This window comes from Motacilla alba, chromosome 23 (assembly GCF_015832195.1).
Source record: "Motacilla alba alba isolate MOTALB_02 chromosome 23, Motacilla_alba_V1.0_pri, whole genome shotgun sequence".
Taxonomy (NCBI): domain Eukaryota; kingdom Metazoa; phylum Chordata; class Aves; order Passeriformes; family Motacillidae; genus Motacilla; species Motacilla alba.
The window spans coordinates 4,340,126-4,365,462 of record NC_052038.1 but is presented as its reverse complement, the minus strand read 5'-3'; the positions used below and the strand labels follow the sequence as shown (position 1 = coordinate 4,365,462).

The 25,337-nt window shown below is 45.8% G+C and overlaps 1 protein-coding gene across 1 annotated transcript in view; it reads right to left on the bottom strand.

The window, feature by feature from the left end:
* CSMD2 (CUB and Sushi multiple domains 2) overlaps window positions 1-25,337 on the bottom strand; it is a 238,525-nt gene that overhangs the window by 163,259 nt on the left and 49,929 nt on the right. Inside the window, exons 4-5 of the mRNA XM_038161173.1 lie at window positions 4,562-4,756; window positions 881-1,088 (exon numbers count right to left, since the gene is read on the bottom strand). Coding sequence (XP_038017101.1) covers window positions 881-1,088; window positions 4,562-4,756 — 403 coding nt within the window. The remainder of the gene's footprint in view (window positions 1-880; window positions 1,089-4,561; window positions 4,757-25,337) is intronic.

Below are 25,337 nucleotides of genomic sequence, written 5' to 3'. Positions count from 1 at the left end.
CCTAAACACTCCAATCCTGTTCCCTCAAAATTGCCAGCCAGGATAAATCACTCAAATAAATGGGATTTGCAACAGGATCCTCACAAATAATCACAATTTAACTCGCTGCCGATAATCCCAGGCAACACCTGATTATTTCAAAAGCTTCATTCTTCCCTTCCAGAGGGTTGTGGGGTTTAAATCCAACTTGCAGGACCTTCCACTTGCTGCCAGTCAGGACCTTTAACCATGTGCTGAGTGCAGGTGATCACCGTGTCCTTTGCTATAAAACCAACAGGAGGAACACCTCAAATTCCCTCTGCAGCTCCTTATTTCTCCTGCCTTCAGAGCACACGGGTGACTCCTGAATACTGGAAATATTGGCTTTCATCCCAAATCAAAGCAATTATTTCTGAGAGCATTTTCCAGACAACCCCTGGGATGAGAGGGGGGTTGGAATTCTGTCCCCTGTCCCAGGGACAAGTGGGTTGGGTGAAACATTTCCAGAAGTTCATCAACACCAGCAGGTTTAGCAATCATCAGAACATTTAACAAAACCAAGCCTTGAGTGTGGCAGGGATTGAGGGGCTCTCAGAGGTTAAGGGATTTTGTTTGGGTTTTCTTTTTCATCTTTCTTCTTCTGGAAAGAAGAAGACCACCACGACTCTCACTGCAGGCAGCAGGACTCAGAGCAGCCAATGCTCACTGCAGAGTCTGCCAAGCAAATCCCAAGCTCCAGAAGGAAACCACGGGGAATAATTGGCAATTTCCCCTCCTTCAGGCCCAAACTGCTCGCTCTGAGCACCCTGTGAAGTTTGGCTCTGCCCACACAGACCATGAGCACCCTAACAAGGAACCACCCCGAGCACCCTACAAGGAACGAACACCAGCAGGAACCTACCAGAGCGAGGATCCCTCCGTGCCAGCAACTTCCAGAACATCATATCCATCCTCCAGCTGAAAATCCATGAAAACCAGGGCAATGGTGTCCCCCGGCTCGGCCAGGATGGTCCAGGTGCAGTCTGCATTGTTGCCATACTCCAGGGGGAAGTGAGGGCTGGAGATGATCCCGCTCTGGCCCCGCAGGGTCCCTCCGCAGGCGTCGTCGGCTGGAACAAAGGGGAGGAGTGAGCCCTGGAGTGCCCAAAGGTCCAGCCCAAAGTCCCAGCCACACCCCACTGCTTTGGGCAGGGAGGGGCACTGCCCACTCTTAAGGATGGAGATGATGCTTCAGGTTTAACTTTATGTTTTTCAGGTTCTGTGCTGCTTTAGTGGGTAGGTCTGGGCTTCATATGAGGGGATGGTGAGCTCTCTGCACAGAGCAGGGAGACAAAACAATTCCTGCTCCAGCTGGGGACCAAGGACAAATGATCCAAATCTCAGCCCCAAGAGCACAAACTACGTGGGCTGGAGAGAGAAGAACAAGAAGGATGGGACTGCATGGGCTAAAGCTGGAATTGGACAATTAACTCCAATATGCAAATGGAGCAGAACTTGCAAAAGTGAGGGACCTCATGACCAGGTGTCCATTTTTGTGACCATTTTGGTTCATCCTGGGTGCAGCCCTGGCTGGGCTCTCATGCTGCCCAAGGTGGATCCATGGAGGAGATCCTTTTCATAAATCCCTGTTTTAACTCTGTCCAGCCTCTGTTCTAGGCCAGCCTTCACCAGGCATCGAAGATGTGGAGGGATGCAAACTCAGCTGCAGGCACAGCTCCACCAGAGCAGATGAAAAGCACATTTTGTGCTGCCCTTGGAGCCATTCCCTGGATCTTCCTCCTCCCTGGAGCAGCTCAGGTGCCACCAGCCCCAGTGCTGGGCTCCAGACTGGAAGGGCAGCGTTGAAATCAAACACGAGTTTGGCACTTCAGGATGGAAATGCAAAGCTGGGCTTTTCCTCCAGCTGGAGAGGGGATCTCAGCAATGGAAATTATGCCAACCCTCAGCTCCAGCACCAGCTGGGGTCAGGATTAATCCCTTCCTCCCTGGGGTTTCCTCCGCAAATGCTGAACGAAGCTGGGCAAGGAGAAGACTTTGGGAAATGCTGTCAGAGCAGAGGGAACTGCTCCCTCCAGGCAGGGAATTCCCTTTTCTCCTACCAAGGTGTTGCTTTGCCCGTTCTCAAGGTGGAATTTCAGGGAATTTCACCTTTTGCGGGGTCCAGAGGAGGGCCAGGAATGGTGAAGGGGTAGGAGGGGCAGCTGAGGGCACTTGGGGTGTTCAGCTGGAGACTGAGGGCAGAGCTGAGAGGGGCTGCAGCTCCTCCTGATGGAATATTAGGATGGATTTAGGGCAAGGTTCTTCCCCCAGAGGGTGCTGGGCACTGCCCAGGCTGCCCAGGGAATGGGAACATTCCCAAGGCTGCCAGAGCTCCAGGAATGTTTGGACACCACTCCCAAGGTGAGATTTTGGGGTGTCTGTGCAGGGCCAGGAGCTGGAATCAGTGATCCCTTGATTCTGTGAGTATTTGCACCTCCAGTGAAACTCAAAAAATAAAATTAAATTAAAAAAAAAAAAAAGTATTACAAAAGTGACAAAATACCATCCTAATTTAGAGAAGAGCATCGTAATTGATCATAAAAACCACCAGGGATAAGCAGCCCTCTCTCAAATCACTCTGAGCCCCCCCCTAAACACTCCTGATCCCAAACCAGCAGGGAAATGCCCAAAAAACCCCACTGAGAGGCACAACACACCCCTGGTGCCATGTAACCCATCCAAGGGAGCATTAAAAACATCCCAAGCAAACAATATTTGCTCACTTGAAGGCCCAGCTCCACAGCCCAGGGGCTGATTGATTGCACAGGCAGAGTCAATAAAAGGAATCAATAAGGAGATGCTCTGCTGAAGTACACAAGGAATCGAGGGGAAGAGACTTCAAGAGCAGCAGCAAATGTTTTTGGTAGAAGAACACAGATATTTGTGTATTTACACACTCCCCAGCCCCCGTGGGAGCACAATTAGCAAGGCAATCTCTGCGCTGATAAAGGAATTTTGAAGTTAAACTGGCAGGAAGTTGGGAATTGTTTTCAGAATAAATTGTTTTACCTCCCCTGCAGCATCCCCAAGCCAGGGCACATGCCAGCCCTGCACAGATCCACCCTTCCTGCAGCACAGCACCACAGCCACCCTGGCACGTGCCACAGGACAGGGAACCTGGCACTGGGAAGCAGAAAATCCAGCCCCATTTCCAGTGTTTGAGCTGGAAAACCTGCCGGGTTGGGTGGGTGCTTGATTTTCGGGATAATCATGGGATCACGATTGGTTTGGGTTGGGAAGGAGCTTCAGGATCATCTCCTTTCACCCCATTCCATGGGCAGGGACACCACCCACAATCCCAGGATGCTCCAACCTGGCCTTGGACATTTCCAGGGATGGGGCAGCCACAGCTTCTCCAGGAAATCAATCCCAGCCCTCAGAGGGAGGAATTTCCTCCTAATATTTAATCTAAACCTACTCTCAGTTTAAAGCCATCCCCTTGTCCTGCCACTTAAATTGGGGGGGTTTCCCCCACTTCATTTTATTTTTTAAATTTAATTTAATTTAATTGCATCAGGGCCCTAGAAACTGCAGCTAAAGCAGCTGTGCCCCACTCCCAACACCCCAAGCCCTTCACAACCTTCCCATTATTCCCCCAAAGCCCAGCAGCCTTGAGGAACCCATGAAAATCCCATTAACCACAACCCAAAACCCATCAACCACACCACGTTTACCTTCCCGTTTAGGGCTGGCTTTGAAGGGTTGGTTTTTGAGGATTGATTCTTAAGAGTTGTTTTTTGAGGGTTGATTTTTAAGGGTTGCTTTTTGAGGGTTGATTTTTAAGGGTTGTTCTTTAAGGGTTGATTTTTAAGGGCTGGTGTTGTGGTGTTGCATGGGAGATATTTATGGAAGGGATGCAAAGCTTTTAGTTACTAGAAAGTTGTATCTGCTTTTGTGAAAAAACACCTGTTCAAGATGAAAGATACTCGGGAACTTCTTTTTTTTCTTCTGGTTGGTTAAGAGGTAATATGTTTTGGTTAGGTTGGGCTGGGTGGCTTTGCTGTGGGGCTGGGCTCTTTTTTGGGGGGGTTTTGTAGGTTTTTTTATCATTTGTCAGGCAGGGGAGTGTTGTGGGCTGGGTTACGGTTGTGATTTCTAACATTTCTTCTGGTTTCAACCAAAACCACCACAGCTGGTTTTTAAGGGTTGATTTTTAAGGGTTGGTTTTTGAGGATTGGTTTTGTATGGGTTGATTTTTAAGGGTTGATTTTGTAGGGTTCGTTTTTAAGGGTGGGTTTTTAAGGGTGGGTTTTTGAGGATTGGTTTTGTACGGGTTGATTTTTAGGAGTTGATTTTGTAGGGTTGGTTTTTGAGGATTGGTTTTTAAGGGTTGGTTTTTAAGAGTTGCTTTTTTGGGGTTGGTTTTTCAGGGTTAGTTTTTAAGGATTGCTTTTTTAAGGGTTGGTTTTTAAGGATTGGTTTTTAAGGGCTGATTTTTACGAGTAGGTTTTTAAGGGTTGCTGTTTTGGGTTTTAACCCTTTCAAACCTAATCCCCCACCTCACCCCAAACATCTCAACCCATTTCCAGGGGGATCTCCTTACCTCTGCAGACGGGGAGAGGGAAATCCCAGGAGGCTCCTTGTCCCGAGCTGGCCTGGCAGGTGAGCAGGGCGTGGCCCTCCAGGAAGAATCCAGGGTTGCAGCTGTACCTGACCCTGTCCCCGATGCTGAAGGTGGTTCCTTGCTGGACCCCGTTCCGAAGCCGCCCCGGGTTCCCGCACGTGTGGCTGGGCAGGGCTGCAAGGGAAGAGGGCTGGGTTAGGGACAGGGAATTGTCACAGGGCTGGGGTAAACCCTCGGGAAAAACGGAAAAATCATCATCGAAAACGGAATAATCATCATTGAAACGAAATAATCATCATTGAAAACGGAATAATCATCATTGAAAATGGAAAAGTCATCATTGAAAATGGAAAAGTCATCATTGAAACGAAATAATCATCATTAAAAATGGAATAATCATCATTGAAAATGGAAAAGTCATCATTGAAAATGGAATAATCATCATTGAAACGGAAAAATCATTACTGAAAATGGAATAATCATCATTGAAAATGGAAAAATCATCATTGAAAACGGAATAATCGACTTGAGGGAAGCAGGGTTGGGTTAGGGACAGGGAATTGTCACAGGGCTGGGGAAAACCCTCGGGAAAAACAGAATAATCATCACTGAAAATGGAATAATCATCATTGAAAACGGAAAAATCATCATTGAAAACGGAATAATCATCATTGAAAACGGAAAAGTCATCATTGAAAATGGAATAATCATAATTGAAAATGGAATAATCATCATCGAAAACGGAAAAATCATCACTGAAAACAGAATAATCATCATTGAAAATGGAATAATCATCATTGAAAACGGAATAATTGACTTGAGGGAAGCAAGACTGGGTTAGGGACAGGGAATTGTCACAAGGCTGGGGTAAATCCTCAGGAAAAACAGAATAATCATCATTGAAAACAGAATTATCCACTTGAGGGAAGCAGGGCTGGGTTACGGACAGGGAATTGTCACAAGGCTGGGGTAAATCCTCAGGAAAAACTGAATAATTGCCACTGAAAACACAATAATCCACTTGAGGGAAGAAGGGCTGGGTTAGGGACAAGGAATTGTCACAAGGCTGAGCTAAATACTCAAGAAAAACGGAATAATTGAGAATAATCCATTTGAGGGAAGCAGGGCTAGGTTAGGGACAGGGAATTGTCACAAGGCTGGGGTAAATCCTCAGGAAAAACGGAATGGTTGCTGTTCAAAACCCAATAATCCACTTGAGCAAGCTCCAAACTTACCTGGGCTTGTACCAGAGCTTGTCAGGCCCCTTGGAGTCAATGTTTAAATCTAATTTCTACCAAATATCCAAATAAAGAAGGAAAATCACAGAATGACCAGGTTGGAAGAGACCTTCAAGATCATCGAGTCCAACCCAGCCCCAACAGCTCAAGTCAACCCTGGCACCCAGTGCCACATCCAGGCTGTGTTAAACACCCCCAGGCAGAACATTCCAGAACTTTCTCACTCTTTCCATACAGAACTTTCTCCTGGTATCCAACCTATAGCTTAAGGCTGCCCCAAACTCCTCCCCGAGCTGCTGAAGCCACAAGATCCTCTCCTTCCTGAGCAATTCTGAACTCAGGAAGGAACTTAGGGATCAGGCTGTGGTGGGTGCGTGATTTCTGGACAATCATGGAATGGTTTGGCTTGGGAAGGAATTTAAGGATGATTTCATTTCACCCCATTCCACAGCACGGACATCTTGGACACTTCCAGGGATCAAGGTGCAGCCACAACTTCCCTGGGAAATCCATCCCAGCCCTCGCAGGGAGGAATTTGTTCCTAATTACTGAACTCTCCCTCTCAATTTTATAGAACTTGATTGCATTTGGTTATTTAGCTTGAGTTGATTAAATCCAGAGATCACATTTTTCAACAGGCTGCAGTCCCTGCAATACAAGCAGGGTTGTTTTACACCTTAAATCCACCCAAAACCCAGCAAAACTGATTGCCTGGCAAAAAAAAACACCCCAATGTTTCAGTTCACCAGGATTTTTAATTCCCAGTGTTTAATCCAGATTTCACACGCTTGCATCAAACCAGACTCAAACACAGCTGGATGCAGCTCTACTTAAAGCAAAACAGAGCTCAATAAAATCAGGGGAAATGTGGGATACTCCAATGTAAGACGGGAAAGCTGCAGCTGAAATGCCAATAAATCCTCAGGCAGTGCCTCTGCACAGCACTTCCAGGGAATTCAAATAAACCCCCAGGTTTCCAGCAGCCTCTCCAAAAAAGATCAACTCCAATCATGGTTTTAGAGGCCAATAAAAACCCCAAGCAAAGACAACCAGGCCTAAAAATGACTTCATCAAAGTGAAATCAGGCCCTTGTGCAGCATCTCCAGTGATGGCTCCTTTTCATTAGGGCTGGGAGAGCAGGGGAGGGCCCTGTCCACACTCAGCAAAGGAAAATGAGTTTGTCAGGGATGGATTTCCACCAGCAGAGCTTTGCTCTGCAGCCCTGCCCGTGGAGCAAAAGGAAAATGATGCCCTGGCACACTGAGAGAGGGACAAGCCCCAGGCAGAGCTGGGGAAATGGGACATAAATCCCCAGAGCTGAGGGAAATCCTCAGCGGGCAGCACTTTGGGATGGGGAGTGGGATGTGGATCCCAGACAGGAGGGGAATGAAGGGTTAATCCCAAATGGACACAGGAGCAGCTCCCTGCTCCCAGAGACACCCTCTGGGTCTGTGGTGAGCCCAGCCCTGGAAATTCTGCAATGAAACATCACCTGGAGTGGGATTTATGTGAACAGCACGTTCAGATCCGCTCCTGAGCTGCTTCAGGGGCTTTGGGGTTTCTGCTGTGCCCATGAGCTCTGCTCCCTCAGCCTGGCCCCAAGCCCAGTTTGGGGTTTTCAGCTCTTCCTGTGATCTCTGCTGACACCTGAGTGTCCCCAAGCCCAGATTTGGGGTTTTCAGCTCTTCCTGTGAGCTCTGCTGACACCTGAATGTCCCCAGGTCCAGTTTTAGGGGTTTCTCTGCTGCACCTGCAAGCTCTGGTCACACACAGAGTGTCCCAAAGCTCAGATTTTGGGGACTTTCAGGGGGGGTTTTTGCTGTCCCTGTGAGCTCTGCTCACTCAGAGTGTCCCCAAGCCCAGTTTTGGGGTTTCTCAGCTGAACCTCTCATCTCTGGTCACACCTGAGTGTCCCCAAGCCCAGTTTTGGGGTTTCTCAGCTGAACCTCTCATCTCTGGTCACACCTGAGTGTCCCCAAGCCCAGTTTTGGGGCTCCAGCCCCCCCACCCCTCCCTGCACAGCAGCAGGGGCAGATCCCAGCTCCTGACACCATTTCTTGCCCCCAAAGCCATTTTTTACATCCTCCCCCAAAGCCCCTGGAGCTGGGAAGTCCCACCAGGAAATGTTCCTGCCCAGGCAGGCTCTGGGAGCAGGGGCTGCTGTCAAATCCAAGCGGGTGGAAAAGCAGCCCAGAACTAACATTTCATTTTTTGCAATGATCCTCAAACCCCCAATTTAATTAAATTACCAATGTCACTTTTTTTTTTTTTTTAATGAACCCATTCCTGCTTTTATGCTTCCATCCTTTAAAATTAATGAGTAGAACTCCTCTATAAATAAAAATCCATCATTTTTAAAAGTCAATCTCTACCACGAGCTGCTCTCTACTTAATGAACTGTGAAGAATCAGACAACCCTGACCTGCATGGGATCTTAAAATCAGACTTGAAAAACAGATCTCAGATTAAAATTCTGCTTCACTGAGCTGCCTGCACATTTCAGATCTTGCTCCAGGAGGGGAGGCGCAGCAGCTTTGGGGGGAGCAGCATTAACCCCCCACTGCCCTGGGTCGCTGCAGGGAGCTTGGACTGGGCTTTCTAAATCACCCAAGTGCAGGAGATCTTCAAATTCCTGCTGATGGAGAGAGAAAAATGACTCCAGAGGGGTTGGGGTTACATCCAGAGCTGGGCCATTTGTGGAGATGAAGGGAAGGTCCTGTTACTCATTTTCTGTTCCTTCCCACGATGAATTCTGAGCAGTTTATTTCATTTGCCTGCACCTGAACAGCTGCCAAAGGCTGATCTGATTTTACGACAGAGGAAAGGCAATGGGATTCTCCTGGTGCAGTGGCACCTCCAATGTCACTGTCCCAGGGCTGGCTGGGCTCTGGACACCTCCCTGCAAGGTGACCCAGCACAGGAGCCACTCTGGGGGTGTTAAAGGCAGCACAGACCCAGCAGAGAACCAGAGCAGAACCTCTGCAGAGCAGAACCACGACTGTCACACGAGGTGACAATGGCCTGACGCACCAGTGGCACCTTCTCAGCAAGAAACTGATGCCTCAGGTTTGAGCTTTTCTGTTTTTCAGGTTCTGTGCTGCTTTAGTGGGTGGGTCTGGGCTTCATATTATGGGATGGTGAGCTCTCTGCACGGAGCAGGGAGACAAAACAATTCCTTCTCCAGCTGGGGACCAAGGACAAATGATCCAAATCTCAGCCCAAGAGCATAAACACCGTGGACTGGAGAGAGAAGAACAAGAAGGATGGGACTGCATGGGCTAAAGCTGGAATTGGACAATGAACTCCAATATGCAAATGGAGCAGAACTTATAGAAGTTAGACACCCTGTGACCAGGTGTCCATTTTTGTGACCATTTTGGTTCATCCTGGGTGCAGCCCTGGCTGGGCTCTTGTGCTGCCCAAGGTGGATCCATGGAGGAGACCCTTTTCATAAATCCCTACTTTAACTCTGTCCAGCCTCTGCTCCAGGTCAGCCTTCACCAGGAATCAAAACCATCAAGGACATGGAAAAGAATCAGGGATGAACCCACCAGGACCTGGAGCTCTCCCACCTCCTGCAGCTTTCACTCATCCCTCAAAGCCACTCAGCCATCCAGAAGGACCCTGGTGGGCACAAAGCAGCCTCAGCCCAGCTGAACATCCTCCTGCTCCACATCTCTGCTTTTGTCCTTTTCTCTTCCAGTTTGGGTCCCTTTAGTCCCATCCTCTGGAACCTCTGGAATTCCTGGGATTTGTGTCTCACCCTCCATTCCAACCTGAGGTGTCCCTGCCCACTGGGGGTGGGACACAAAGAGCTTTAAAGCCACACTTTTGTCCTTTTCCTCCTGTGAGGAACCTGTGAGTCCCAGAGCAGATCTGACCCCCAGATTTCACAGGCTGTCACCCAAAATGAGCTCAACTTGAAATGGAACCTGAAGATCTGAGGCATTTCCATCACCCATTCCTTGAGCTGCTGCAGAGCTCCCAGAACTGCTGACCTGCACCAGCAGCCTCAGCCCACCTGCTGATTCTCATTTTTTACCTCCTTTCCTCCCTGCTTCTCATTTTTACCTCCTTTTCTCCCTGCTTCTCATTTTTTACCTCCCTTTCTCCCTGCTCTTCTGATCCGTGAGCTGCTCCAGAGCTCCCCGAACTGCTGATCAACACCAGAACCTTCCTCCCATCCACCTTTAGCTCTCACATCCATTTCTTTCCACTCCTTTTAACCAGGCTGCTCCCAACTTTTCCTCATCCCAGGATGGCTCCACTGCGAGTTTTCAACACCGGGAGCTTTCACAACCTGGTGCTCGTCAAGCTAGGCCTCCTTGTTCCAGTTCATTCGAAATTAATTAGGAGTTTTTAAGTCATTAGATGTGACTCAACGCATCCTTGGCCACAGTCCCACCATCACAACGCATTCAGCCTAATTACATCAGCCTCTCCCAAGCCCCCAAAGCTCTCACTGTCTGCAGGGAAAGAAAAGGGAGAAAAAAAAACCATTAAAAATAAAAATATGTTTCTCTTCTTGCTCACCATCAGCTCCTTGACTTATTCAGGGACTTTCAAACCAAACCCAAATCCATCCTCACCCCCGTGAGGAGAAACCTTCCCTGCTTCCTCTTCCAATTCATCTCCAGCTCCATTTTCTCTGTTGATATGGCTGGGATGTGAAAGAAGAAGGTTTGGGGTGTGCAGCTCTGCTCTCCTGCCCTGTTTCCACGGCTAAAAGCAGCTTTTTTATGGCTTGGATCACCCGGGTTGAGATTTCCACGCTGTCATTGTTCTAACCTTGAAATCTTACCAAGGAGCACCACTTTGATGAGATGAGGGTGTGCATCACATCCCTGCATTCCCCACTCCTCTCCGTCCCTAATAAAGGAGGAAGGAAGGCGAGGCAGGCCCTGCCAGAGCAGCAATAATTCCTAAATCCCACGGAACGGCGCCGCACGGAGCACACAAAAATAACAAAACCATTGACCTCAAGCACTTGGTTCAGGCAGCGCCGCACACACAGCTCCAAATTAATCCCCATTCAGATTTTTAATTTTTTTAAAACCTTTCTTTCTGTTTTCCTGCTTTTCCTGGATTTTTGGGGGAGGTTGGAAGTCAAGATATGCACAGGAATCAACAGGAGAGCCAGGGCAGGGAGATATTCTCCTAACGAGCCAGCCTGCATTGGATCCAAGAAATTCAAGGGGAAAAGCAGATTTTTTAAGGAGAATATCCCTGAGATTTCCATCACAATTCACAAATTAAGTGGGCACCCATGGAGGACGTGGAGAGTGGAGGAGAGATCCACACAGAGCCATTTCCTCTCACTCTGCATCCATAACTTTTGGGCCAAGTACTCCAGGGATACTCCAGGACTGTCTGAGATATTTCAGCAGTGTTTTAGCACAATCTGCTTGAGTTCAGGAGAGTTTTAATCTTCACAAGAACTGTCCAGAGTGTGCTACAGCAAAGGAAATAAATGGGATCGTTTTCATTTCATTTTATCCCTTTTCTTTTCGTGCCATGATTTGTTTCCAGTACAGCCAGAGATAAAACTAAATGGAAACTACTTTTTTTCCCCCCTCCAATATTTCTCTGCTCACTAAAAACCAGCCAGAAAGTCACTTTTGGATAACAGCAACCCAAATGGTTCATCATCCTTCTTGTTTGTGGGAGTAGTTCTGGGCCTTTTTTTGGGGTGGATTTTTTTTTTTTTTCCTTTTTGGAAACTCAGTTTTCAATTTCCCTTTCTGGAATGTGCCTCAGCAACTCCCAAGGATATCCCAGAGGCTGGGACAGGAGGAGCTTGGTTTTGATGAAATCCTCATCAGAATCAGATTAAATCCTCATCCTCATGCAGAAACAGCAGCAGATGTGAGGCATGGGAGCAGCGGGGTCAGGGGAAATTCAGGAGCAAAGGATCCCAAGTGTGGCATGTGGGGAGCAGCCTCAGCAGCTCGGGGTCTCTGCCACCCCTCCTTCAGACTTTCAGATCTGGCTGAGCACAGCAGAGGAAGCCTGGCTGGAAATGAAGGTCCAAATCCCAGGATCATGGCATGGGTTGGGTTGGGAGGGGATTTAAAGCTCATCCCATCCCATCCCACCCCTGCCATGAGGACACCTCCACTGCCCCAGGCTCCTCCAAGCCCCAAAGTCCAACCTGGCCTGGGACATTTCAGGGATCCAGAGCCAGCCCCAGCTGCTCTGGGAATTCCATCCAGCCCTCACAAGGAGAAATTTTCTCCACTCTCAAATCCAACCCTCCTCTCTGGCAGTGTGAGACCATTCCCTCTATGCCTTTATGGAAAATATGGAAATGTGGCCACAGGATCCCTGTGCTGCCCTGCAGAACAGCCTCACCTGGCCCATCTCAGCATCACCTGGCCCATCTCAGCATCACATGGCACATCTCAGCAACATCTGGCCCACCTCATCATCACCTGGCCCATCTCAGCATCACCTGGCCCATCTCAGCCTCACCTGGCCCATCTCAGCATCACCTGGCCCAACTCAGCCCCACCTGGCCCACCTCATCATCACCTGGCCCATCTCAGCATCACCTGGCCCATCTCAGCCTCACCTGGCCCATCTCAGCATCACCTGGCCCATCTCAGCATCACCTGGCCCACCTCAGCCTCACCTGGCCCACCTCAGCCTCACCTGGCCCATCTCAGCCTCACCTGGCCCACCTCAGCCTCACCTGGCCCATCTCAGCTTTACCTGGCCCATCTCAGCCCCACCTGGCCCATCTCAGCTTTACCTGGCCCACCTCAGCATCACCTGGCCCAACTCAGCATCACCTGGCCCACCTCAGCCCCACCTGGCCCATCTCATCATCACCTGGCCCATCTCAGCCCCACCTGGCCCATCTCAGCTTTACCTGGCCCACCTCAGCCTCACCTGGCCCACCTCAGCATCACCTGGCCCACCTCAGCATCACCTGGCCCACCTCAGCCCCACCTGGCCCATCTCAGCCCCACCTGGCACATCTCAGCATCACCTGGCACATGTCATCATCACCTGGCCCACCTCAGCCCCACCTGGCCCATCTCAGCCTCACCTGGCCCATCTCAGCCCCACCTGGCCCATCTCAGCCTCCAGAGCCCAGATGCTCAGCCAGGCCCCCACCCAGGCTGGGATGCAGCAGGATTGTGAAAAATGTGTATTTTATGACTGGCTTTTTGCAAATATTCAAATGAATATTCTATGTATTATGTTAGAAATGCTGAATTAATTTTCTCAAGTAGTGTGGTAAATACAGTTTTAGGTGATAACATCATGTTCAAATAGAAACTATACTATGCAAGATACTTTTTTTGAAGAAAGGAATGAGGTACTCGCACCAGACAGCAGCCACAGGACACCTGAATCTTTCAGAGAAAAAGAGAATTTGTTGCTCCCTTATCAGAAGAAATGAACTTCTGAACTTCTTCCTGCCTCCTCAGCCCTACAGACACCGTCAGGATGCAGAGGAAGAAGCTGACACTGACCAGACAGAATCCTTGGTTTGAATGGAATTTCTGCATCATGGATGAGGTGTAGGAATATGTAACAGGCTGTTGCTTTTAAGGGTTAATCCTCTGTTAATGTGGGTCCTTTTTCAGGCTTATTTTGCCCAGAAAGAGGTACCCGGACTGTCCCTAACACTTTGTTTTTATTGTCTCGTATTGTCATAAATCCCAATTATCCAAATTTTTAATTAATGATATGACTATTTTTATCACCATTTTATTACCATTAAACTTTTAAAATTTTAAAGCCGAGTGACTGGCGTTTTCCACAAGGATCCTCTCCAGGGATGTGTTTATCCCCCTGAACAGCCCCAGCCTCCCGGTGCCAAACACTCGAGCAGGGCTTCATTTAAAGGAGGTGCTGAAGTGTTTTGCTGAGCAGGAATGGCGTTAAGTGCGCGTTTAAAGGCTCCACTGAACTGGCATTTAACAGCTGCAGAGTGACTCCAAAACCTTTCCCCAGGGAGGAGGGTGGGTCTACACTGCCTCCCTCCCTCCCTGAGCCCAGGTTTGACCATTCCATGGTGCCAGGAAAATTCATCCACAAACACCAGAGGTTTGTGTCCAAAAAGGAGACAGAGGAGTCCTGAACTTTATTCCAATAAAGGCAGAGGCCATGGGGCATTTTCCATGGAGTCTCCCAAATTTTTAGAGGATGCAGCCTCCTTTTAATCCGAATTTCCCAGCTGCATTTCCCTCTCTCTTTCCTGGGTGAGGTATTTGAGAGGCTCAGACTTCCCAAATCACCTAACACAGACCCCCTTCCAATGTACCCCCCTTTGTCTTTTCCTTGTGTCTCCTTTTTTCCCCTCCAAATCCAGGGACTGAGCACAGTTTGAGTGAGTAGCAGGCTGTGCAAGTCAGTGGAATTGCTATGGAATTTCTGGTTGTTCCCATTGCTTCTCTCACCTCTCTGTATCTGAACTTTCCTACCATCCGTTTGTAAAACAAAGACACCTCACTGCTCTCAGGGGGAAGCACAGAAAGTGCAGCACCCAGAGCAGCAGCAGCAGGAGAGCAGAGCAGGCACCAAACTGACGCCTTAAATTTTAACTTTCATATTCTCCAGATTCTCTGCTGCATTGGTAAATAATTCTGAACTTCAAATAAAGTGTCAGCAGTTCTCCTCACAGCTCAGTCCCACGGAACAATCCTTTTCCAGCCCCAGAACCAAGGACAGCTGCAGCTTCAGCCCAAAAAGTGCAAACAGCAGGGAAGGGAGGGGAGCAACCCGGGAGGGTGGGACTGCATCACCTGGAGCTGTGATTGCACAATTCACCCCAATCTATAAATAGAACTTATAAACGTTTTATAAGTTATAAATCTTATAAAACTCAGGGTCCATCTTGGGTGAAGCCTTGGCCGGGCTCCTGGGAGAGAGGAGGAAATGACCTCGTGCTGCCCAAGGTGCATCCTGTAAAGACCTTTAAAGAAATCCCCATTTTAATTTAATATATGTAATAAAATTTTATTCCTTTAACTCTGTCCAGCCCCTGTTGCAGGCAGCCTCTCCAGGCCCCAGAGGAGAGCAGAAAGGAGCTGAGCTGCCAGGGCACATCAGGGCTCTGACTCCACCCTGCCCATCAGGCCTGAAAGCTCAGTGTGGGACCAGCCTGAGCTCCCCCTGCCCAGTCTGAACTGATCCCACACAGACACTGGGTGCCAGTGTTGGTCTGCTCTGCTCCTCGCTGCAGCCAGCCCTGGCCGCGGAACACTCTTTGTTCTGGGGGAAAAAAGCCACTTCCAACTTTAGAGGCCACACTGTTCAGCTGCTCATTGATCTCCTCTGGCTGTTGGCTCCTCACCCAGGAGCGGGGGCTGCAGCCAGCTCCATCTGCTGAATAAATAAATAAATAAAATCTTCAATAAATAAATATTGCACAAAACGCCGCATTCCTGGGCTTTCCAGCCCCCTCTGCAATGGGCAGGGCTTCAAGGGCAGGGCTGGGGACACAGCTGTGCTCCAGGTGTCACCGGGGTGTCCCTCAGTGTCACTCGCAGCTCAGTTCTCCCTCACTCCCAGCTTCCCAAAATTCCCAGAATTAACAGAATCACCAGGATGGAAGAGACCTTCAAGACCATCAAGTCCATGTCCCAACACCTCAACTCAACCCTGGCACCCAGTGCCACATCCAGGCTTTGTTAAACACACCCAGGGATGGTGACTCCCCCACCTCCCTGGGCAGAACTTTCTCACCCTTTCTGTAAAAAACTTCTTCCTAATGCCCAACCTAAATTCCCCTTGGTGCAGCTCGGGGCTGTGTGCTCTGGTTCTGTCAGTGCCTGGAGACAGAGCCCAGCCCCAGCTGAGCACAGGCACCTTTCAGGAGCTGTGAGAGCGATGAGGGCACCCCTGAGTCTCCTCTTCTCCAGGCTGAGCACCCCCAGCTCCCTCAGTGGTTCCTCACAGGGTTTGTGTTCCCAGCCCCTCTGGATGAGCTCAAGAGCCCCAACATCCTTCCCAAACTCGGGGCCCAGCAGCCTTTTGGAAGGGCAGCTGGGGATTTCCCAGCACATTGCTGCTCTCCCTTCTCCCCAGGTGAGGAGACTGAGCCAGCTCAGCCCCAGGGAGGTTAAACCATGAAAGATGCTCAGGGCTGGGGCCAGAAACCCCCAGAACTCACAGCCCCCACTTCCTTCAGCTCCTCTCAGACTCCACAAGGGCTGCCTCACACCCACAAACCAACAGGGATAAACTTGTTTGTTTTCACTTCCCAACTGCCTCGGGGATTTATCCCTTCTTGCTCAGCCCCTCTCACAGTTTCTCTTTCTCTGCTCCTTCTTTGCAACCCAAAACCACCAAATGCTGAACATTTTGTAGAAAAGACTTCCCAGGACATCAACCTGCCAGAGCAGGAGTGAGAGCACAGAGTTTTTGGGAAGAGGGAAAAAGGAAATACCACAGCCCTGATATCAAAATATGCCACCAAAAGCCAAAGGAGGCTGAGCTGGCAGTGCAGGCACCTCACATCAACACCCAGCAACCAAAACCCTCCCAAGGACGGTGCCACAAACAGCCCACAGAGCTGCCACAGCAATTCTGGTCACCAGCTGCCTCCAGCTCTACAGGCTCGTTATAAATGTGTGGTCATAACTGATGAAAAATAAAAAAGCCAAACCTCCAGATGGTAATTTCATCCCCTTCACTGCAAACACAGCTCCAGTGATCCAATTATGTCATAAAAACACGCCCAGGGCTCAGCACGAGCCGGGGCTGGGAAGGGCTCAGCTCGTCCAGCTGCACGTGGGATCTCCCCAGTGCCTGAATCCATGCAGGGACAAGAATTGCTCCTGATTTCAGCAACCTCACTCCCACTGCACCAAAAGTTACACAACCCAGCCTTGGCAGATTTGGTGTTTGGGGGGAGAAGCTTAAAAAGGTGTTTGCAACTACCAAGTTCTGTGCAACACAATTGTTACAGGAGCTCTGCTCCAGAATCCCAAAGGCACAGCTTCAAAATTCTTTTCAAGCATCAAAATGTAACTTTGGACTTGATCTCACTCAACCAACCTGGCTGCCTTTTCCTACCTTTGGATATATAATAATATATATATAAAAATAAAACATATATAATATATTATCTATACAATAATATTATACTTTATATGTATAACATAATTGAATGTATTAATATATTAATGTGTAACATATTAATATATTATCTATATTGTGAATGAATATATATATTATAGTATATTGCATTATATATTACTTTATGTATGTATTTATATGTATTATTATATTACTTTATTATATTAGAAATCTATAATGATATAATTGAATGTATTAATATATTAATGTATAATCTATTAATATATTATCTATATTATCTATATTATCTATATTGTGTATTATTATATGTTATATTATAGATTTGAATATTATATTATTATTAGAAATATATTATGATGTAATATAATTTACTGTATTAATATATGAATGCATACTCTATTAATACATTATCTAGACTGTGTATTAATATGTTATATTTTAAATTAAAATATTATAATATTATAATATCATATTATTAGAAATATATTATGATGTAATAAAACTGAATGTATTAATATATTAATGTATACTCTATTAATATATTATCTATATTGTATATTTATATATATAATTATATACAATATATAATTTGGAAGAAATGTTCTAAACAGCTCAAGGAGACCTTAAATACGCCAGGAATTCATGCAGGGGAGTTGTTACAAATGAAAAAATCTATATATCCATACTGCAAGGCACCTACTGTACAAACATTGTCATGGAAACAGGACTCGGATCTGCTTTAAAGCACTCAGAGCAAGGGGGAAGAGAAAGGGCTGGACTGAACCCAAAAAACCCCAAATAAAACCCTCCCAACTGGCCTGAATCTTCTTCTGCAGAGCCCAGAATTCCATAAAAATTCATCAACATCAGTTCCAGGGGCAGCACAACCTGGACAGACCCAACACATCAACCTGACCCTTCTCCAAGCTCCCAAAACCTTCCCTTCCATCTGATTTCTCCACAAAAAAATCAGAATATCCCTGCTCTGATCCCAGCCACCGCTTCCAAGGCTGCCCCTGGAATTTCCAGGGGGAATTTCAGGGCTCCAATTGCTGCTCTCACAAATTGCTCCAGGGCTTTGTTGTGCTCTGCTCCATTGCCCTTGCAGCAGAACATGGATTTTTCTGTAAAATATCCCAATTCCAGCTGCTTTGGCCCGCTGAGGATCTGCTCATGCAGAATTACAAATGTAGAATGAGGAATTTGACTTCCAGGAAGTTTTTTTTCCCTGCTGAATTCTTTCCTTAGCAGCCACCAGCTCCTGAGGACACAAAATCCCATTCCTGAAATGCTGGGAGACGGTTTGGGATAAAAACACCAGGACTTGGTTGGGAATTCCCATCAGAACACAATTAATGGGATTATTGTAGGGAATAAATAAATTTTTTCCTCTCATTCTGTGCTCCTGGTTTAATTTTATAGGATGAGAGTTGGCGGGTTAAAAACAACGTTCATTAGTCTAAGGTATTCTAAGTGGGGAAAAAAAAAGATTCCTCTGGTTTAGTTTAGAGCAGTAAATCTATAAATATTTATAAATATATAAGAAAATGCCTGGAATGTGAATTCCAGGACAGTCTGGGACCTGGGTCTCTGTCCAGGACACTCTGAAGAAACACAAATCCAACAATTCCTGACACGGCCTGTGGAACAAACTGCTCCCATTCCTCCGGGTAATTCTGGAATCACCTCTCTGTCAGTTCCACTAAAATTTTGGAGACTCCAGGGCTTCAAACCCTGTTTGTTTCCCTCACCCTCAGCAGGGTTTTATGTAATTTTTGATCTGGAAGGAGAATTCCATGCCAAGCTCCAGGTCCTGGTAAATCCAGGGTGGCTCCAGCGCCCATCTCAGACATTCCTGAGCTCCAGCCAAGCCCTACAAAGCAGCACTAAAGGGATTAAAAGTCTGCAGGAGGGGAAAATTCACAGAATTCAATGACACAGCATTGGGAAAAAAACCAAAATTCCAGCAGCAAAACCAACTCTGAAAGGGATGGAGGGGTTGGGAAGAGGCTGAGGCAGGAGATGTTCCCAAATCCAGGATAAATGGGTGTGGATTTGCACAGGTGGGACACCCAGCTATGGGGAAAAACCGCCGGAATGAAGGAAAAATAGGGAGGGAAATGAGAGGAAAGAAATGTTCCTGCAAATTTGCTTCCCCCACGAGGCCAGGGCAAAACAATGAACTCATTTCATAATTCATCATCGTCACAAATGGACATTTCACAATTCATTTTGGGAAATTCAAATTTGTTCCTCCGACAAGGAGATCAAATTTCCACACTCCCGGCTCCAGCGGGGCCCAGAGGAAAGTCACGGCCCCTGCAGCCAAAAATTCCAGTTAAAGTCCAGATGCTCCAGCTAATAAATGAGTAATTTAAGGACAAATTCTTCCTAAAAACCATCAGGGAGAAACAAAAAGGGAAAAGTGCTCTGGACTCAGTTCTGGGCTCTGAATGGGTTATTTGGAACCCATTTTCCCAAGCTTTTTTTACCCAGCCTCTTTCTTTCCCCTCAGCTTTTGTGCAAAGCTGAAAATATCCAGCCGTGCCACGCTGCCTGTTTATGGAATAACATCCGAGCTGCCAAATTCCCCACCCCCAAAATCCTGCACTCCCCAGCCCCGGCAGAAATGAGCTTTTCTCTCCTGGCTGCTGGCACCGGCAGCTCTCCGCGATTGAATGAGATCGTGTTTTCCCCCTCAGGCTGAAAAACGCTCCCAGAATTTCATGGGGTTTGCTGGGATCACAGAGATCTGGATGTGGAAGTTTGAGCCAGCAGAGGAGAAACACCTGGATATGCATCTATTGTAAATATGTGTAATAATATGTGAATTTATTCATATATTCTACATCACATATATGCGTATTTATTAATACATTATACATCACATATATGTGTATTTACATATATGTGTATTCATTAATATACTATACATCACATATATATTTACATATATGTGCGTATTTATTAATGTATTAAACATCACATATGTGTGTATTTATATATGTGTGTATTTAATAATATATTCTACATCACATATATGTGTACTTACATATATGTGTGTATTTATTAATATATTCTACATCACATATATGTGTACTTACATATATGTGTATTTATTAATATATTCTATATTACATATATGTGTATTTACATATATGTGTATTTATTAATATACATCACATATATGTGTATTTACATATATGTGTATTTAATAATATATTATACATCACATGTGTGTATTTACATAATATGTGTATTTAATAATATATTATACATTACATATATGTATATTTACATAATATGTGTATTATTATTATATTATACATCACATATATGTGTATTTAAATAGTATGTGTATTTAATACAGTCATATAGGTAGCTTATATGGTTACTTTACTGGTATATTTATTTATTAGCTATTTAATATGTTAAAATTAAATATCTATTTAGTAACAATATCTATTATACATTCTATTTATTTAATATATATTTATTATATTCGATATTATAAATATATAAATTAAATATCCATTTATTATTAATATATTAAATAGATATTAGACAAATATAAATAATAATATCTATCTAATAGATAATATTATCTAATAAATCCAGTATCTATTAATATAGTACTATATATTATATGTAAATATATGCAGTTTATATACTTATTTATTACATGTAAATATGATTAATATATTAATTTATTTGCTATTTAATTATATATCAATGTATTAATATATAATATATTAATATAGAAATATACATTGATATACTATATGTACTATATATCAATATTTATTATATAATTTATACTGCAGAATTATTGTATTATAGATTATTCTATATTTATATACTTTCATTTATATTATTTGATTTTTTTTTAATATATTTGAAAACACCTCTCAGATTGTTTCTAAGCCCAGGCTGGGACTGGGGAATATTCCAGGGCTCCTGTGCAGGTGGATTCACTTTTCCCCCCTTCATTTTCCCCAGGAACACAAAGCCAGGTGAGTTTCTGTGTCCAGGGATGGACAGAGCTGTTGGACAGGTGCAGAAAATCCCAAATCCTCAGGAAAAGCTTTTCCCTGGGTTTTGCTGGTTGCTTTGGGGGGTATTTTGATTTTTTTCCCTCTTTTCTCCCTTTTTTCCACAGCACAGGAAGGCTCTCACCTCTCTGCCTGTCACACCTCAGGCCGGCAGCACAATTTGAGCTGGAAAAACCAAAATTCACCTTCCCCAGCAGCCTTGGCTGAGGGGCTTTTGCTGGGAATTAACTGTTGGGAATTAACGTTGGGAATTGTTGGGTTCGTGGAAAACCCACAGGACACCAATCCTCTTCACTCAATCCCTATTAAACCCCCCCAAATCCCCCCCGGGAAATGACCAGCGTGGAATTCCCCTCCTCACATCTCCTGGAAGCCCAATCTAAACCCCAACAGGAGGAATTTGATGGCAGAGCCACTAAAAAATTCCCTTTTAAAGGAAATTAATGCCTCCAACGGCACATTTGAGTCCCCATCTCTTGCATAAATTAAAGGTCACGCACTCAACTCTTCCAAACTCAATTATTTCTCTCCTAATGAAGTTTATCCAGGACATTAAATGGGCAAATCAAACTGAAACCATCCCTCCTGACCAGCTGGAGTTGGGACAATGATGAACAACGACGCTCAACGCCCAGAAAATCAAAATATTTCCTAAAATCCTCATTTTTCCTGAGAGCTGATGGCCACTGATTTGCTGCTGGAAGGTTCAGGATATTCCAAATTCCCTTTCAGGAGAGGTTCAGTTTTATCCCTTTCAAGTGGGCATCAGCCCTCCACGCCTGCTAATTAAACACTCTTCAGTAATTCAAGTTCTTGCAGTAAAAAAAATGAAGAATTAGGAGGCAATCATCAGGGATTGAACACTCCCAGCACAAAGGGGAATGTGGAAAAGCTGATTTGCAGCAAAATATTGGGATCTGTTGCAGTTTTCTGTACAAAATTGGGGAATTTACATGAAAATTTCCTGATTTTGGCGAGTTTTTCACTTTGTTGCTGAAATTATTGGAAGATGAAATAACTGAGTAATTATGGCATGTTGAGTTCAGCTTTTCCATTTATTTGGGGTTGTTGGATTTCCTGTTGTTTTACACCAGTTTTTACCAGCATCTACAGCAATAAAAAAGCCTTTTCCAAGGTGTGGGAAATAAAAATAAAAAAATAAAATAATAATAATAATAAAATTTTTAGAAATGCAGAGTTCCTGTTTATGGTTGGAATTCCCTGATTTTTCTTCTAATCCCAGGGCTGAGGAGGGTTTGGGACATTTCCATCTTCCAAATCAACTGAAATCTTTTTGGGTCTGAAAATTTGAATTCTGGGCTTTAAAAACCTGAATTCTGGGCTTTGGAAATCTGAACTGTGGGCTTTGGAAATCAGAATTCTGTGCTCTAAAAATCTGAATCCTGAGCTTTTATTTCCTTGTTGATGTGTTGAGCTCAGTGATTCCATCTCCTTGTTTGAGCTGCTCCTAAAATTCCCAACAAAGTGGGCCAAATTCAAGCAGTAAAACTGGACAAATTCAGCACCAAAATGGGAAAAATGCAAGCAGTAAAATTGGACAAATTCAGCACCAAAATGGGAAAAATTGAAGAACAAAAATGGGCCAAATTCAGCAGCAAAATGGACAAGATTCAAGCAGTAAAATGTGCCAAATTCAGCACCAAAATGGGAAAAATTAAAGCATCATAATGGGCCAAATCCAGCACCAAAATGGACCAAATTCAAGCAGTAAAATTGGACAAATTCAGCACCAAAATGGGGCAAATTCAGCACCAAAATGGGAAAAATTCAGCACCAAAATGGGAACAATTAAAGAACAAAAATTGGACAAATTCAGTACCAAAATGGAGGAAATTCAAGCAGTAAAACTGGACAAATTCAGCACCAAAATGGGAAAAATTCAAGCAGTAAAATGTGCCAAATTCAGCACCAAAATGGGAAAAATTCAAGCAGTAAAACTGGACAAATTCAAGCAGTGAAATTGAACAAATTCAGCACCAAAATGGGAAAAATTCAGCACCAAAATGGAAAAATTAGAGAACAAAAATGGGCCAAATTCAGCACCAAAATGGACCAAATTCAAGCAGTAAAATGTGCCAAATTCAGCACCAAAATGGACCAAATTCAAGCAGTAAAGTTGGGCAAATTCAGCACCAAAATGGGGAAAATTCAGCACCAAAATGGGAAAAATTGAAGCACCAAAATGGGCCAAATTCAGCACCAAAATGGACCAAATTCAAACAGTAAAATTGGACAAATTCAGCACCATAATGGAGGAAATTCAAGCAGTAAAATGTGCCAAATTCAGCACCAAAATGGACCAAATTTAAGCAGTAAAGCTGGACAAATCCAGCACCAAAACGGGCCAGACTGGAGCTGCTGAGGTCCCTCCGTGGCTCCTGCACTGGATTTTCCCTCTCCTGCCTCACCCAGGAGTGGCAGCTCCTTCACTGCAAGTGTCACTTGAATCCGCTTAAACGCTTTAATAGAGCCTCCTCTTTGCGCGGCTTCTGATTGGGCTCATTTGCATATGCAAATCAGACGCCACTAGGAGTCACTTAATATTCTCTCGACTTCATTTAGGGCTGCAGCAGACGTGGGTCAATATCTGAGGGAGGAGGGGGGCTTGGGGCTGAGTCAGCAGATGCTAATTAGCTCTGCTGCTTCCAAGCCTTAAAATCAATTAGTGGGATATTAAGGGAGACTGGCTGGGAGCTCATTGAAGTAATAAAAATCTTTTGTGTGCCTAAAAAGGAAAAATAAAAGAAGAGGAAGGTTTGACTCTTCCTTCCCTGGAGAGCTGGCAAGTCTGGGGTCCTGATGGGGAAAAATTCATCCAGCCTTGGAATGGGGCTCTGCTGGGCTGGATTGTGGGGGAAAGCAGGAAAATCCCAAATGCACATGGATTTCAGTGGGATTTTCCCCTCTGCCCTCGTTGGAACAATGGGAACACTCAAGGACCTGGCTCTGCTGGGCTGGACTGGGGGGAAAAGCAGGAAAATCCCAAATGCACATGGATTTCAGTGGGATTTTCCCCTCTGCCCTCGTTGGAACAATGGGAACACTCAAGGACCTGGCTCTGCTGGGCTGGACTGGGGGGAAAAGCAGGAAAATCCCAAATGCACATGGATTTCAGTGGGATTTTTCCCTCTGCCTTCACTGGAGCAATGGGAACACTCAGGGACAGCACGAGCAACACATCCACAGCCACCAAATCCCAGATTGGGAGGGGAAAAAGCAGGAAAATCCCAAATGCACATGGATTTCAGTGGGATTTTTCCCTCTGCCCTCGTTGGAACAATGGGAACACTCAAGGACCTGGCTCTTCTGGGCTGGACTGGGGGGGGAAAGCTGGAAAATCCCAAATGCACATGGATTTCAGTGGGATTTTTCCCACTGCCTTCACTGGAGCAATGGGAACACTCAGAGACAGCAGGAGGAACAGGAGCAGCACATCCACAGCCACCAAATCCTGGATTGGGAGAGGAAAAGCAGGAAAATCCCAAATGCACATGGATTTCAGTGGGATTTTTCCCTCTGCCCTCATCGGAGCAGTGGGAACAGCAGGAGGAATGGGAGCAGCACATCCACAGCCACCAAACCCCAAAATCCCTGGTGATTCCTGGTCACTGCCATTCCCAGGGCAGGCATTCCAGGATTTTACAGCTCCAAAAATCCCACTGAGCACTCCAGGAGCAACACCACGAGCTGAATTCTGTGCTCTAAAAATCTGAACTGTGGGCTTTGGAAATCTGAATCCCGAGCTTTGGAAATCTGAACTGTGGGCTTTGGAAATCTGAATCCCGAGCTTGGATTTCCCTGTTGATGTGTTGAGCTCAGTGATGGAGCCCCCAGGAGCTGCAGCACCAGCTCAGCCCATCCTGCACCTCAGGAAATCCACTGGATCCACCCCAAAATCCAGGCGCTCCCGCCCTGAGGAATGCTCTGGGATGAGGGGACTCCATCAGGAAGATGCTCTGGAGTCACCAGCTGAGGGAAAATCCATGGAAATGGAGCTCTGAAGGTGTTTCCCCTCACTCAGCTGCAGCTCCTGCACCCACCCCATGGATATTTGACCTTGGGAATTCATGGAAAGCTCTTGGATCCAGAGCCAAGCTCAGTGAACAGCCCCATTCCTGCTTCTGTCCCTTTCCCCACCTAAGGAAGCGTGGATTTATGAACAAAACTCCCAAATTCCCAGGGAAATACAGCTAAATTACCAGCACAGCTAAATTTCCATTTATTCCTTCACCCTCTAATCAAGATTTTTGCTTTATGAGTGCCTGAGCACCTGCCGCAGCCCCGAGCTCATCACCCCTGCTCAGGGCAGACACCTGGCTGGATTTTACATCCCAAAATTTATTGGACACGATGGAGCAGCACTCACACAGCTCCTGCCAAGGCTGGCAA